General features: G+C 32.8%; 1 protein-coding gene across 2 annotated transcripts in view; it reads left to right on the top strand.

Annotated features, from left to right (window-relative positions):
- CTNNA3 (catenin alpha 3) overlaps positions 1–17240 on the top strand; it is a 1492617-nt gene that overhangs the window by 1425660 nt on the left and 49717 nt on the right. For both annotated transcript variants that reach the window (XM_012762717.2, XM_012762715.2), the window contains exon 16: positions 4589–4694. In XM_012762717.2, coding sequence (XP_012618171.2) covers positions 4589–4694 — 106 coding nt within the window. The remainder of the gene's footprint in view (positions 1–4588; positions 4695–17240) is intronic.

Below are 17240 nucleotides of genomic sequence, written 5' to 3'. Positions count from 1 at the left end.
ACTAATCTGAACGAACTTCTTATTTCTCGTGCAAATGAAAAGTGAAAAGAAAGGAGGCTGAATGCCAGAAATGGGATGAGTTCAGGTAAAGGAATGAGAGTCAAGGATGGGGCCAAGTGAGAAATGGCTGGCAGGTTTATGGTATGCCAGTAATAGCATCACTATCACTGGGCCATTGCAGCCTTTCCCATTATATCTTCTAACCTATATTTTTAAAAATTTATTTGTATTACATTTTATTTCTTTAAATTTGCATAAAATTATATATATTTGTTGTGCACAGCATGATGTTTTGAAACGTATATAAATTGTGGAATGGCTAATTAACATATACATAAACTCATATAGCTGTCCTTTGGCAGGCCCTCTACTTCAGAGCTTGGTTTGTCTATTTTTTTTTTAAGATTATTATTATAACTGTTTATTAAAGATTTCTGGCATCTGATTTCTTTAAAATATTTCCCACATCTACCCCTTCCTACTCTGTGTATCTTTCTCTATAGGGTCCAACTCAAGAGTTAAGATACCATTTTCTGACAGGAGATCTTGGGAACTTATTATGAAAATGAAGACAGAAAACAACCTTTGAATATATTTCCCAATTTAGAAGGACTTCATTACATAGCACATTTCAGACTGAAAATTTTAAAAATTTATCATAGTTTCAGTAATTGTAGCATTCTCTGGAAGCTTGGCATGATATGGAATCATTTATAAAATGTGCATATATTTTTGGCACTCAGTAGGAAGCTTGCCAGGCAATACATTTAATTAAGAACATGGGGAAGAGAATAATTATTGTCTGTCATAGTGTATTACCATTACTTTTAAGTTCTACGTGAGTGTTTAAGGTAGCAGTCTTATAACAAGGTGTGCATTTAAAGCTAGCGGTAATTTTCCCTTCATTAGCCCAGGGATTTTTTTTACAGGGAGAGATATTATTTTGAGGGGAAGAGTACTTTAGCTGTGTTCCTTAGATATAACTCTCTGTCTGTTGTTTAAGCTATGAGTACCTTAGCTGTTCTCCTTAGAAATAACCTTTGTCTATTGTTTAAGACCTTGAAAATTGATTCATTGCCTTTCGGGAGCTTAGACAGCTTTATTTAAGTTTTAACTTTCTCTGGAGATGCATCAAAATAATGAAATGCAATGCCTTTCTTGAACATAACTATGTACATAACATCTAGTCCAGTCTGACGTGTAAAGTAAATTTGATAAGAGCAACTCAAATAGTGTAATGATTAATGTTGATTTTTTTTATTACAAAGCAATCTTTGTCAGCAGATTCAAAGGAAAAGTATGATAATAATGATCCATGAAGCCAGGATTTCATTGTGTTAGCCTTGCTGTTTCATTTATACAGGAAAACTCGCTTATAATGATTTTAAGAGGCACCATGGAAAAAGAGCAATGAAAGTACCTTTTTGGCATACAGAGCACAAGCATTTTCGTGTTCAGTTTTTCCAATGCAGAGTTCTCTGATCATTTAGCTTTGTATGAATCCCCTCTGTCTTTTATCACCACATAGTGCTATCCTTCTTAGTGAACAAAGATTTTCCTCTAACAACACATCTTATCAGATTTAACATTAAGGTGTCTACCCTCAAGGTCAGTCTAAGGTAGAAATAAGACATGGACAGATTGTCCTCACCCCCTTCTCTTCTAACTCCACTGTATCTTGTCCTCACAAAATCTTTCTTTTTCACCTTGACTAGCTTATTCCTCTTTCCCACCTTCCTTATTTTTCCTCCTCCCCCTGAAGCATCAAAACAATTTCTTTAGTGAGATGTTCTCTCAGGGTCCTATTCTGTGCTAAGGACAAGGAACAGAAATCCAATAATTAAAACTCTGTCGGTGTGATGATGCTCAGGAGAGGGTTAGGAGATAAGGAGAGGAGTGGTTTTAAGTAGATGGAAGAGCTACTTTCATTCAGGTAATCATTTGTCTATTTTCTTAGGAAAGAGGAGATAGAAAATACACCCTTATCATATCCCAGTCCAGCTTCACATCTTTAAAGAGTAGAGCTCCCAGTAAAAAGCTTTAGATGGCAGGGGAGGTGTTTCACTACCCTTTCACAGTAATGTGTCAAAGGCAATATCCATTTTACTCTGCATAAATGCTGCTCTTGTACCAAAATATTCAGTCACTCAAGGAACAAATGGCAAGCTGATCCAAAAACATAAGAAGTGCACTTCTTTCTTTTTACCTACCTTGCAAAATCCTAAAATCAATCCAACTTTTATTCCATGGCATTAGAAATGAAAATTGTATTAAAGTAACAACAACAATAACAATAACTTGTATTTTTGAATGCTTACTTTGTTTAAAACAATATTGTGGGCGTTCTGCAGAAATTAACTCATGTAATCCTGGTGAGGAGCCTGAGGCACAAAATGATTTATGTAGATTGATTGTCATAAATAGTAAGAAGTGGTCTGTTCTGGGGAAATAGTCGAACATAGTATGACTCTAGATTCATACTCAACTACTATGATATACCTTACTTTTACTCCAGGAAAAGGGAAACTGCTCAACAGCAAGTAAACAGATTCAGGGAGAACAGAGGGGGACAAAAATCAACCATGTAAAGAAGAATACATGAATGGTGTGTGTCCATAGTTTTCACTGACTTCCTGGGGCTGTCTGAGTTTAGATTCCCCATCCTTTTTCTCCCCTTCTCTCATGTCCAAATAATAATGTTGAAGTGGCAGAACTGAGGAGTAGGCAAACAAGATCAAAGAAGTAATAAGATCATACTAAATTTACCCAGTACACGACTCTACCTCAACTGAATGTTTTCTTGCCCAATCAAGCTGTGTATATAGATTAGCCACTGTTAGCTTGCAATCCCCAATGACCAACAGGTATATAAAAAGTACCTAACATCACTAATAATCAGGGGAATGCAAATCAAATCCACAGTGAGATACTATCTTACCTCAGTCAGAATTGCTCTTATATTATTCTGGGAGCAGCTAGAACCCATCCTTTGAAGTGAAGTATCACAAGAATAGAAAAATAAGCACTACATGTACTTGCCATCAATTTGGTACTAACCGAGCAATACTTAGGTGCCCACATGGAAGTAATATTCATCGGGTGCCAGGTGGGTGGGAAGGATGTGGTGGAGATGGGTAAACTTACAACTAATGGATGCAGAAAACACTGTATGGGAGGGGGAGGGATGGACATGCTTGTAGCTCTGACTTGGCTGAGGCAAAGGCATTATATGTAACCAAAATGTTTGTACCCCCATAATATTCTGAAATACAAATAAACTAATTGATTAAAATAAAAGAAGAAAAACAGATGCTGGCAAGGATGCAGAGGAAAGGGAACGCATGCACTGCTGGTTGGGGAATGTAAATTAGTATAGTCACTATGGAAGACAATACGGAGAATTCTCAAAAAACTAAAAATAGAATTACCATATAATCCAGCAATCCCACTACTGGGTATTTTCCAAAGGAAAGGAAATAAGTGTATCAAAGGGATACCTAAATATATTTATTGCAATACTATTCACAATAGCAAAGATAAAAAATCAAGCTAAGTGTCTATCAATGGACAAAAAATATAAAGAAAAGGTAGTGTATATATATATACATACATATAATAAAATACTGCTCAGCTGTAAAAAAGAATGAAATCCTATCATTAGCAGCAATATGGACTGAACTGGAGCTCATTATTTTATGTTAAATAAACCAAACACAGAAAGACAAATATCTCATGTTCTCATTCATATGTGAGAGCTATTAATAGAAAAGTTGATCTTATGCAGGTAGAGTAAAGTGATAGTAGCCAGAAGCTGGGAAGGGTATATGTGTGTGGAGTTGGTGGGAGATAAGGAGAGAATGGTTAATGGGTATAAACACACAGTTGGAGAGAAGGAATAAGTTATAATATTTGAAAGCAGACTAGGGTGACTAAGTTAACAACAATATTTGTATTTAATATATTTTATATTAACTAGAAGAGACAACTTGAAATGTTCCCAACATACATGTTAGAAATGATACTCAAAATGATGGGTACCCTGAATTGATCATTACACATTCTATGCATGTAACAGAATATTACATGTGCCTCATAAAATGTACAAATATTACAAACCAATAACTTAAAAAAACCCTGCTAATTTCAAAAAAAGAGGAACATTGAAAGTAGCCCTGCTGATCAAAATGCACTGGTGGATGTATACAATGTCCAAAAGTTATGTTTGCCTCTAGAATCAGTACCTTTGTCTTGAGTTAACTAGATTCACCAAGAGTATCTCTGTACTGAGTTTTATTATAATAAACACCAGGGAATGAAGATCTAAAGGGGTTTATGTTCTTTGTGGTATTTCCTGAATCTGATACATGATAAATCTGAAACATGATAAATCTGCAATTAAAAAAAAAATGTTTTCATTTAATACTGGAGTCTAATTGGGGCCTGTTCAAAACTAAAATATGTCACACCAATAGCCGGTACTTTGGGGTGCAAATCTTTTACATATTTGAATATATACAGATGCATAGGTATAGATAGAGATTTTTTTTTTCATGAACCACTATGAGTAACATGTATTCTTTTATTTCAGGGGCAAAGGACCACTAAAACATACAACTGATGTGATCTATGCAGCTAAATTGATATCAGAATCAGGATCAAGGATGGATGTCCTTGCTCGGCAGATTGCCAACCAGGTGAGTAATTTACAAATGGACCTGGTAAAAGTACATGCTAATTGTTCTTTGCCATTGGAACATTGATTAGAGCCAAGTTGGGATTTTACTCTATTAGATCATTCTTTCCTAATTTATAATTAAATTATTTTTTTACTTTATAACATTATTAGTACACAAGGCAGTGGACAATTAATTCTAAGGAAGCTTAATTATTTCTTACGGTGAATTTTTAGCTTTAAATATACTTAACTTATTTTAAATAGCTTTTTCAGTTTCAAATATACTCAATTTACTTTAATTGATTGTAATAACAAAACTGAGATTTTTTTTGTTGTTAATACTTAGATTTCTTTCTTTCCTATTTGTTATGTCTTTTTAATTTTTTATTTTTAATTAGCATAATAATTGTGCATATATCAGGATACATATGATGTTTCTATACATGTATAATATGTATTGACCAAATCAGAATCATCAGCATATCTATCAGCTCAAATATTTAGCATTTTTTGTTTGGAAAACATTTAAAACCCTTTCATCTAGCATTTTGAAATATATAATAAATTATTATTAACTATCATCACCCTACTATGTTATTGAAGACTAGAACCTGTTTTCCTTATGTAAAGCTATTTCTCTACGCATTAACCAACTTCTTATCTTCCCTTCACTCCTACCTTTCCCAGCCTCTGGTAATCACTTTTCTACTCTCAAATTCTATGAGATCAACTTTTTACCACCCACATGTGACTGAAAACATGCGGTATGTGTCTTTCTGTGTCTGGCTTATTTCATCCAATTTAATGTCCTCCAGGCTCATCCATGTTGTTGTAAATGACAGGATTTCATGCTTTTTGATGCTTAAATAATCAATTGTGCATTCCTGTCACATTTTTAATCCTTTCATTCATTGGTGAACACAGATTGATCCCATATCTTAATTATTATGAACAGTGCTGCAATAAACATTGGAGAGCACATATCACATTCAACAAACTGATATCCTTTCTTTTTGATATATATCTAGCAGTGGTATTGCTGAATCATATAGTAGTTCTATTTTTAGTTTTATAAGAAACATCCATACTGTTTTCCATATTTTCTGTTCTAATTTTCACTCCTATCAACCATGTATAAGATTTCCCCTTTCTCTATATCCTTACCCATGTTTGTTACTTTTTGTCTTTTTTGGGTTTTTTTGTTTTTCTTTTATTTCAGCATATTATGGGGGTACAGATTTTAAGGTTTCAATTAATGCCCATTTCCCCCCCCTCCCCCCAAAAGTCTGAGTCTCCATCATGACCATCCCCTAGATGGTGCACATCTCACTCATTATGTATGTATATACCCGCCCCCCTGCCCAATACCCTATTACTGTAGTACCTATGTGTCCACTTAGGTGCTACTCAGTTAATACCAGTTTGCTGGAGAATATATCTGGTGCTTGTTTTTCCATTCTTGGGATACTTCACTTAGTAGTATGGGTTCCAGCTCTAACCAGGAAAATATAAGATGTGCTATATCACCATTGTTTCTTAGAGCTGAATAGTACTCCATGGTATACATATACCACATTTTATTAATCCATTCTTGGATTGATGGGCACTTGGGCTGTTTCCACAGCCTCGCAATTATGAATTGTGCTGCTATAAACATTCGAGTGCAGGTGTCTTTTTGGTAGAGTGTCATTGGATCATTTGGGTAGATGCCCAGCAATGGGATTGCTGGATCAAATGGTAGATTCACTTGTATCGCTTTAAGGTATCTCCATATTGCTTTCTACAGAGGTTGAACTAGTTTGCAGTCCCACCAGCAGTGTAGGAGTGTTCCTCTCTCTCCGCAACCACGCCAGCATTTGTTGTTTGGAGATTTTTTGATAAAGGCCATTCTCACTGGGGTTAAGTGATATCTCATTGTGGTTTTGATTTGCATTTCCCTGATGATTAGAGATGTTGAGCATTTCTTCATATGTTTGTTGGCCATTCTTCTGTCTTCTTTAGAAAAATTTCTGTTCAAGTCCTTCAAAAATTTCTGTTCAAGTGCCCACTTTTTAATGGGGTTATTTGATTTTTTCTTCCTAATTTTCATGAGTTCTAAGTATATTCTAGTTATCAGTCCCTTATCGAATGCATAGGATGCAAAAATTTTCTCCCATTCTGTAGATTGTCTGTTTACTTTCATGACTATTTCTTTGTCTGTGCAGAAGCTTTGTAGTTTGATCATGTCCCATTTATTTATTTTTGTTGCTGCTGTTATTGCCTTTGGGGACTTCTTCATAAACTCTTTGCCCAGGCCAATGTCTAGGAGAGTGTTTCCAACTTTTTCCTCTAGAGTTCTAATAGTTTCATACCTTAGGTTTAAGTCTGTTATCCAGCATGAGTTGGTTTTTGTGAGAGGTGAAAGGTGTGGGTCCTGTTTTAGCCTTCTACAGGTGGCTATCCAGTTTTCCCAGCACCATTTATTGAAGAGGGATTCTTTTTCCCAGCGTATGTTTTTGTCTGCTTTGTCAAAGATTAGATGGCTATATGAGGATGGTTTTATATCAGGATTCTCACATCTGTTCCACTGGTCAATATTCCTATTTTTGTGCCAATACCAGATTGTTTTAATTACTACAGCTTTGTAGTATAGTTTGATATCTGGCATATTAATGCCTCCCATTTTGTTTTTGTTGCTTAGAATTGCTCTTGATATTCGGGGTCTTCTTTGGTTCCATACGAAGCGTAAAATTATTTTTTCTATATCTGTGAAGAATGCTGATGGGATTTTAATAGGTATTGCATTGAATCTGTAGATCAGTTTGGGTAATATAGACATTTTGATGATATTGAGTCTGCCGATCCACGAGCATGGTATGGATTTCCATCTGTTTACATCCTCTGCTATTTCCTTCCTCAGTGTTTCATAGTTCTCCCTGTAGATGAGATGATATCTCATTGTGGTTTTGATTTGCATTTCCCTAATGATTAGGGATATGGAACTTATATATATACACATACACACCTGTTGGCCATTTGTATGTCTTCTTTTGAGAGCTATTTCGATCATTTGCCCATTTTTTAATCAGATCATGTGTAATTTTTGCGGTCAAATTGTTTGAATTTATTATATATTATGGATATTAATCCTTTGTCAGATGGATAATTTGTAAACATTCTCTCCTATTCTGTAGATTGTCTCTTCTTTGTTGTTTATTTCCTTTGCTCTGAAGAAGCTGTTTAGTTTGATATAATCCTATCTGTTTATTTTTGCTTTTGTTGCTTATGCTTTTGAGGTCTTAGCCACAAAATCTTGCCTGGGCCAATATCCTGAAGCATTTTCCCTTTTGTTCTTTTAGTAGTTTTATAGCTTTAGATATTACATTTAAATATTTTTTTATGGAGTTGATTTTTGTATATGGTAGAGGATAGGGGTCTAGTTTCATTCTTCTGCATATAGATATTAAGTTTTCACACCACTATTTATTGAAAAGATAGTTCTTGGAATTGTTCCAATGTGTGTTCTTGAAACGTGTGTCAAAAATCAGTTGGCTGCAAATATATGGATTTATTTCTGCGTTCTCTATTCTGTTTCATTGGTCTATGTGTTTGTTTTTATGCCAGTTTGATGCTGTTTTAGTTCCTATAGATTTGTAATATTTTTGAAGCCAAGCCTTGTGATAACTAAAGTTTTTTGTTGCTGTTGTTGGTACTATTTTTTTCCCTCAGGATTTCTTTGGCTGTTTAGGGTCTTTTATAGTTATACATAAATTTTACTATGTTTTTTCTATTTCTGAGAAGAATGTCCTCGGTATTGCAGTAAGGATTACATTGGATATGTAGACTACTTTGGATAGTATGAACATTTTAATGTTAATTCTAACAATCTATGAGCATGAGATATCTTTTCATTTTCATATTTTTGTGTTCTCTTCAGTTTTTCTATTAGTGTTTTACAGTTTTCCCATGGAGGTATTTTTCTTTCTTAGTTAAATTCATTCCTAGGTATTCTTTTTAATGCTGTTGTAAATGGGATTGTGTTCTTGATTTTTTTCATATTGTTTACTATTGGCCTATATAGAAATCTATTGACTTTTGTATGTTGATTTTGTATCCTGTAGCTTTACTGAATTTGTTTATCCATTCTAATGATTTTTTGGTGGAGTCTTTAGTTTTATTTCTAGATATAATATCATGTCATCTGCAAATAGAGACAATTTGACTTCCTTTTCTCCAACACAGATGCCCTTTATTTATTTCTCTTTCTTAATTATTCTGGCTAACACTTTCAGTATTATGTTGAATACAAATGGTGAAAGTAAGCATCTTTGTCTTGTTCCAGATCTTAGAGGAAAAACTATCAATTGCATCCTTATTTTTGTTCTTCAAATATTAATATATTTCAAAATTTTATATTATGTTTTCTATGTGAACAATATATTCTAGCATTCTATTTAAAACTCAAAGAAAAATATTTAGTAGAATACTAAAATAAGTATATAAAATGCAAGAATATATAATTCTTGTAAAGACTATTGTTTATAAACAATTTGGTTTCTTTCCCTTAGATTTCTTCTATTTCAATTTTTATATGCAGCAGCTACATGATTACAGTTAACTTATTCTTAACTTTAATTAAAAAATCTGTTAGTTTCATTAATAAACGTGTGTTGAGACATTCAATTAATATTTCAGGCTGGGTTATAATATTACTTTGCAGTTTTTATATTATATTCTACTTCGCAATACATATTTATTTCCCTTTGGGAAAGAACATATTTCTTTTTGACTTCGCAACTATTTTATATTATTTCTTTCTTATATACTCAGAGGGAAACTTTTCTGGGTTGTTCTTTGTGCTTACTATTATTCAATAATTGTATACACTTTCTTGAAACATGAAGAACTCTTTCCTATTAGAAACTCTATTTGTGAATAGAAGGGAAGAGAAAAATATAAGGACTAATAATAGCAGATAAATATATTTAAAAACATTTCTCTACATCAGCCGTGTGTTCTGTAAAAAAAAAAATAAAAAAAAATAAAATGCCAGATGATTGCAGTTACTTAAAAAAAAAAAAAAACATTTCTCGAATATATATTTGTATTCAATATATTGCTACTATAAGCATTATAAAATTATATTAATCTTGCTTGGTTAATACTTATTATTTACAACTAAAAACAAACTATCTTAATATGAGTCAAAATTTCATAGTCTGAATAAATGATTGAAGCCTACATATGCTCCTAATTTTAGAATTTTATTACATTCACTTTTATGAGAGAGACTAAATCTTGGTGGAATAAGTAGACTCATGGTACATCAGACAGATTTACATGTATTAATAACATTTTAAATACTGAATGCTTCCTACCCCTTTTCTTCTGTTTATTTTGGAACACACAATTTTCAAATTTCAAATAATTGTGTCACTTTGAAGTGTTTTTTTTTACATCAATATTCTTTAATTGAATCAGATCATCTTGCAGTAGGTACTTTTATAACATAGTTTTATTAAATTTTGGCATTGATTTTAGCATTATTTAAATTATATGGTAAAAATCAAAAGTATTGTCTCACTTCCATGTAGCTTTGACATTTTAAGAGATGCTTAGAGAAGTAGGCACTGACTAATGGAGAATTATGGATGACTCTCTTTGGCCTTTTTCGCTTCATATAGTAAAGTAGTTTCAAATGAATTACTTTTGTTCTGAACAAATATGCTTCTAAGGTATCAAAACTGAGAATAAAGAAACTAACTCAGTTATATTATAGTGACTGAAAGTCAAATACCAATTAATTGCCACTTAAACCTAGCATAGACTTAAAATAGGTACAGATAGATAAATAGAGATATGGATACAATCATATATTTTTAGAACAAATTAGTTTCATTCCAAAAAGTTTCAGAGTCAATGTTCATATGTAGAGAGAATGAAATAAAATCAGATTAGTTGATGCTTCTAATTTTGCTTGCTTGGCCTTTTAAAAAAAAAATCGTTTTTCACCCTTACTTCTTGCCTTGCTTCCTTGAATGCACATTTATTGTGTATATGCTGTATACAATTTACTACTCTGGCATTGGCATTCAGTAACTAGAAAGAGAAGAACTAAAACCTTCTGTTTAAACTTCCAGTGTCCTCATGTAAGATTATTTATCCCAATCACCCAACATTTCTTGGACTTCAGAATTGTCTTAAGATGGCATTGTAGCTTAAATGAGCCATTCAAGACATATTTGTAACATTCTGGTACAAATTTTGTCTCCTTTAAGGACAAGATATTGTTAGTTATCACAATTAAACATTTTGTTTATGAGTAAACAGAATGACAAGTTGGAGAAGTGGAATACGAATCCCAGTTTTCAGACTCCTGGTATATATTTCTTCTTATTTCTGCACTCTATACTGCAATTCATCATATTAGTAGATATTATAAATTAGATGAACTAGCACCTCAGGAGATAGGGATAATACACAAAAAAGTTCCAGAAGCAGTATACCCCAAATAGAAAGGAGATGAATAGCAATCAAATTAAATTAGCATCTCTTTGCTAAAGTGTTTTGCATAAGGAGGGAACAAAATTAGACTTTTTGACTCCTGAATGATGTATTTGAAGCTTAACTACTTCTTCATTGTAATTTTGCCAAAGCAAAGATATCCAGGAGAACAACTGGGCACTCCCACCTAATCGTAACAACATAATTGAAATGAATTTTCAGTGTTCATTACATTGACAGTTAATGGTTGTTCAAGGAAAGATGACATTTAAAAAAAGAAAAAAAGAAGAAGTACAAGCCAAATCATACAAAATGCACTTAGTTATGAACAAAACAATCTACAAATGTAATTTATATTGATAAATTTTGACAAAATATTTTCGGGGGCTAGCCTGATTTGAATTATTATGTGATGTTATAAGAGTCAAAAAAATTTATTGTAAAAAAAAGCTATACTAAAAAGAAACTTCTGGACCATTTATTATATCATTATCACATGAGATGTACCTTGTGACAATATGTGTATGCTACTGTTATTATTATCTGAAATTTATTTTAAGCAGAGATTTTGATGCTTAGATTTGTTCTCCAAATTAATGAACTCCTACTTTATAAAAACAAATACATAGAAAGTTCTCAGGAATCAAATAGAACTAAATATATACTGAAATATTTGATCTGTTTGCATCGTTGAAATAATAATCTTCTGTTAAAAAGCATGATAGTTTACTGTTTTTCCTTTATTGTAATTTGCAATTTTTCCATTGAAACAATATTTTAAATGCTCTGAGGATTATATATATTCAGGTTCATTTAATAAATATAAAACTGTGGTCCTAGGAACCAAGGAATAAGGTTTTCTAGGGTCTAGGTGGAAGGAGCTATGTGGTATGGGAGGGGAAGAGGAAAGATGAGGAAAATTTCTCATCTTTAAAGACAGCTGGCTGGCTGTCCTTAACCAAATATTCCAAATAACCAGAATTTTTCTGAGTTACCTTTCCAGCATCCTTTCCACATCCTTATTCTATGTACATGATAGTACATTTTTATAAGTTTGTTTCAACACAAGTAATCCTTCAGTTGACAAATTTCAGGCATCAGGAAGAGGATTATACTTTTAAGTTAAAAATCTATTACATGGGAAAATTATTCCTTTTGAGAATTTCTAATGGAAGTAACATAAAGTTGAAAAATAGGTTGGGTCATAACTGTACATCTACTAAAGGAAAGGAACTTTGGTGAAGGTGGAAAACATCTTTATCTTTAACTTGTATTAGTGTTCAAAGTGTATGTCACTTTCTCAACAGCTGTATGTCCAAACCAAGTGGAAACTAAAAATGAATTTGAAACAATTCTTAAACTCAAGACAATTCCAGCCTACATATGAATTAAATGTGACAAAATTTTAGCAGCATATATAACTTTTGGTAAAACAATATTCACTGAGATATGTCATGCATCATAGTTTTCCAAATATTACTCTCACAAATCAGCATGTCCCATCTTGATATGAGTCAGTTTTATCCTCCATCACTGATATTATAAAGGAGTTCCATTGTATTTTTAATTATACTTTTTATCTTTTCCTCACTTGAAAACCTGAGTTTGCTAAACAGGAGCTGTAATAGGCATAGCAGAGAAAACAATATTCAAAATACGTTGAGATTTCTAAGTATAGAATTATCACAAATTAATGGCTGACCAGATTTAAGAGATGGGAGAGAGGGCAAAGGTTCTCTTCAGTGAGATAGTTAATAGAAAAACAAAAACAAAAACAGGTGTTGTAGTAGGCAAGGTAGTGGATGAAAGAGTTGAGAATTTATGTGTGTTGAGTGTGAGATGCTGATGAGACACTGAAATGGGAGGGAAAATGCAATAGATATATGGATCTTCTGACAACAGGGTTGGATGATAGAGATTTGTCATTTGTATTGTGTAAGTGGTGAATGCAGCCAGAGCACTATCTTCTGTTGTCCAAAATAAGAGTGAAAGTGAAAAGATGTCAAAGAACAAAAGCTGAGAACATCAACAGGGACAGGCAATAGAAAAAAAAAAAAAAAATGCTTACAAAGGAGGCCAGGAAGGCTACTATAAAACTAGGAGGAAACCTAAAAGGACATATTTATAAGAATTCAGAGAATTGAAATTCAAGAAGAAGAGGAAAGATCCAAAAGCTATAGAAAGTTGGAATAAGGGAAGGAGTGCAACCTATATATAATGCATTTGGCAATTAGAAGACCATTAGTAATGGCAATGAAATAAAATTCTGTGGAGTTGAGGAGTTGAAGTCAGTTTCCAATATGGTAAGGAAATGAAGAATCTGCATTGGAACATTTTTAGAAAGCATGGTAATGAATGAAAACAATGAGAGATGAGATTATAGGCCGAGGGAGGGTTTTTGTTTTGAGGGACTTCATAGATTCAAGAATCGGAAAAAAAAAAAGAGAAACTGAAAATAGAGAAAAAGATGGGATCATTGATGATCTGTGACCCTGAGCAAAGTAAAATGAGACAAGCTCTGGGCTGGGTTACAGGTAAGGAAATGAGCCCTGTGGGAAGGGAAAAGTCATTGACACTGAGGGCTTTTGCTACCATTGATTGCTTAAATATCTATGTTTGAAATTGACAGTGACACCCAATACTTTCATTAACAAACTTTGCCAACCTAACAGAATTTAAATTGTTGTCTGTAATTGCAGAAGTCATTTTAAATGTGTCTTAAATAAAGTTTATACTCCAATATGGGTAAAAAAAATTGCTAAGATTATGGAATAAAGGTCTTTAAAAGTATTCACTTTGCTCATTCACCCTTGAAATTTAAAGTAAAAGGTAATGAATGTTTTTCACTTTTTATCTCATTACTAAATGATGTGTTCTCTATTGGTTCCAAGCATCTCGTGAGGAGAGTGAAAACTGGTTTAATGTGAGAAAGCCACTTAGGCTGTCATGCCATCTGCTTACCTGTAGTAAGTGTTCCTACGATTATAGATTTAAAATAAAAATAAGACATTAAAGAGCTAACTAGATATCCTGTAACCATCTCTTATCTTAATAAACTGGGAAATAATAACCAAAATGTGCTATGATATTGTACTACTTGCTTTGCCTAAAAGTCTCTAGCAATATTCTTTTAAAAGTTGTATTTTATGTAAATTTTACTTGGGAAAAAATAAATGAAGGGCAAAGATGTTCTACAAATCTAGAGCCGAAGTTTTTCTGTCTCCTTCACATAAAAACATAACAGATAGAAAACCATTATTTGATTTTTAATTTAATTTTTATGTTTTATAAAAATTATATATATTTTAGATATATAATGTAACAATCAACAAAGTGGAAAAGCAACCTGTATATCTCATAAGGAGATAATATCCAAAATATTTAAGAAACTCATGTAACTCAAAAGCAAAAAAGTAAAGTACAAAACAAAAACAATAAAACATACAAATAACCCGGTTAAAAAATGGGCAAAGGACTTCAATAGACCTTTTTCCAAAGAAGATATACCAATGGCCAAAATAAGGTCTGGCAAACAGTAGAAGAACATTCTTAAATTGGGAATAAGTCATTCTCATGATTCTGCTTCTAGGAAGATAAAACTATCTCAGAAAGGCTTTCCAAATGTCAATGGGAAAGAAATTTTTATAGCACGAGGATTTACCAATTGTTATGATTTTTGACTTCAGAGGTAAAATATCACCATTAGGTATAATTAAAATATTCTTATCAATTCTGAAAATAAAGGGTGATTCTGGGTCAAGCAACTTTTAACTTCAGAAGTTCAACTTCAAAGTTTCTACTCATTTGATTCATTCTTTCCTTAATAGAATTAATAGACTCTTCTAGTATGGCTTTGAGGCTTTCTTGAGAGATATTGCATGATTTGCTTAAACTTGGGAGATTTCAATTGGTTATTGGTCAAGAATTTATTACTTTACAAGTTCAGTTTTATCAGGAGTTATAAAGTGGTGCTGGTCTCGAAGGAAAAAATCCACATTAGTCCAATTTACAATATACAAATAAGTGTTAATTTAGGAAACCAATTTACAAATGAGAGTGGCAATTTACTGTTAACTATATAAGATAACTGGCAAGAAGACTAATATTGCCACAAGAGCATGGAGGTAAGGAAGTGGAGCCATATCAGGATACTAGCTCTACCACTTATTAACTGGCAAGCCAATTAACCTCACTGTGCCTCAGTTTCCTCCTTTGCCAAATGGGGATAATGACAGAACTTATCTCATGGAATTATATGTTTATTAAAAGAATAAATATAGGCAAAGCACCTATAATAGTACATGATAGATAAATCACTACATGTGTCAGGGATTATCATTGAATGTACATTCATAAAAACAAAGAATAGATAAGAAAGTTACTTGGTAAGGATAACAAAAAAGATATTTTGAATGAATGCTGTATAGAAGAAATCATTGTGCATTCATGCCAATGAGACAAAGAAAACTAAATTCAAGTCATTTACTCCTCCTCCTCCTCTTCCTTTCTCTGTTTTTCTTCTCTTTCTCTTTGTCCTTCTCTTTTTCCTTCTGAATTATCTACAATTTAAGGAAATTTGAGGGATCACCTTTACTTCTTTATTGAAAACTTGAGAAAGGCCCTTAATATCAAAGTATCTCTATCATCTTGTCTGATTGTCTCCTTGACTGGCTATCATGTATCTCTCTGTCTATGCATATGTCTGTGCCTATTTAGCAGATTGATAGTATTTCTGCAGAAGAATTGATTTCTTTGCTACCTTTGTCGATATATTATCTACTTCGACTCAAAGGGTCACATGTTCTTATCTTGTGCACACACTCTGGAGCTATGTAGAGTCGTCTATTTAACAAATATAAAAGATAATGAGCTTCTCAGGAATTTTCCAACAATATCCCAGCTTCGTTATTAATTACTGGATAAAAGCAGAAATGCATAAAATGTTTTCTGTTCTTTCATCCTATTTTTAATTTGCAGTTTAGACTATTAGAATTAAAGCCTTTTAAAAAATAACATTTTATAATTAGAGAAGTAACATTTTATGGTATATAAAATATGAAGAAAATTAAAAGTGTTATGTTACATTTATTGATTATTTTAATATATTACTTTCCCAGCATGCTTTAAACACACATACATTTTATATAATTTGATTGAGAGAATATATGAAATTTTAAATACTGATTTTTTTTTTACCGTCCAAAAACATTTTCCCACATCTTTTGAAAACTGTATTTTCTTGAGACTCCATAATGTCACATTATAGAGATATGCATTCTTATTTAGCCTTGTTTTAGGACATTTATGTTATTTCCAAATTTTGCTATTATAATGTAATTTGCTATTATAATGTAATGCTGTAATGAATATCTTTGCATATAAATCACTGTCCACATTTCTGTGTTCTTATAAAAATTATTAAAAGTGGAATTAAATTAGGGGAGATTTTGAAAAATCTACTATAAATGCATAGGAGAAAAAGCACAAAGATTAAACTCTAACCAAAGATATTTACTGGGTTTTTTTTTTTGTTTTTTTTTTGAGACAGAGTCTCGCTTTGTTGCACAGGCTAGAGTGAGTGCCGTGGCGTGAGCCTAGCTCACAGCAACCTCAAACTCCTGGGCTCAAGCAATCCTTCTGCCTCAGCCTCCCGAGTAGCTGGGACTACAGGCATACGCCACCACGCCCGGCTAATTTTATATATATATATTAGTTGGCCAATTAATTTCTTTCTATTTATAGTAGAGACGGGGTCTTGCTCTTGCTCAGGCTGGTTTCGAACTCCTGACCTTGAGCAATCTGTCCGCCTCGGCCTCCCAGAGTGCTAGGATTACAGGCTTGAGCCACCGCGCCCGGCCGATATTTACTGTTATGATGAAGCTCAAAGCTGTCATCTAGGAAGCTCCTTATGGAAGATAAAACAGTGTAGGAAGCTGTCTTTGGTAAAGAAATTTAATACATCTCTAAAACATATACGCTGTCTCTTTCTTGGCTCTAGGTAAGTCCACAGGTATTATCTAAGGTAGAAATGATTTCATTTGTCCATAACAGCTAAAAAGATTTAATGCTGAAAGTAATAGAA

This window comes from Microcebus murinus, chromosome 14 (assembly GCF_040939455.1).
Source record: "Microcebus murinus isolate Inina chromosome 14, M.murinus_Inina_mat1.0, whole genome shotgun sequence".
Lineage (NCBI taxonomy): Eukaryota > Metazoa > Chordata > Mammalia > Primates > Cheirogaleidae > Microcebus > Microcebus murinus.
The sequence above is the reverse complement of the archived record's forward strand: the minus strand, read 5'-3'. Positions and strand labels throughout refer to the sequence as shown.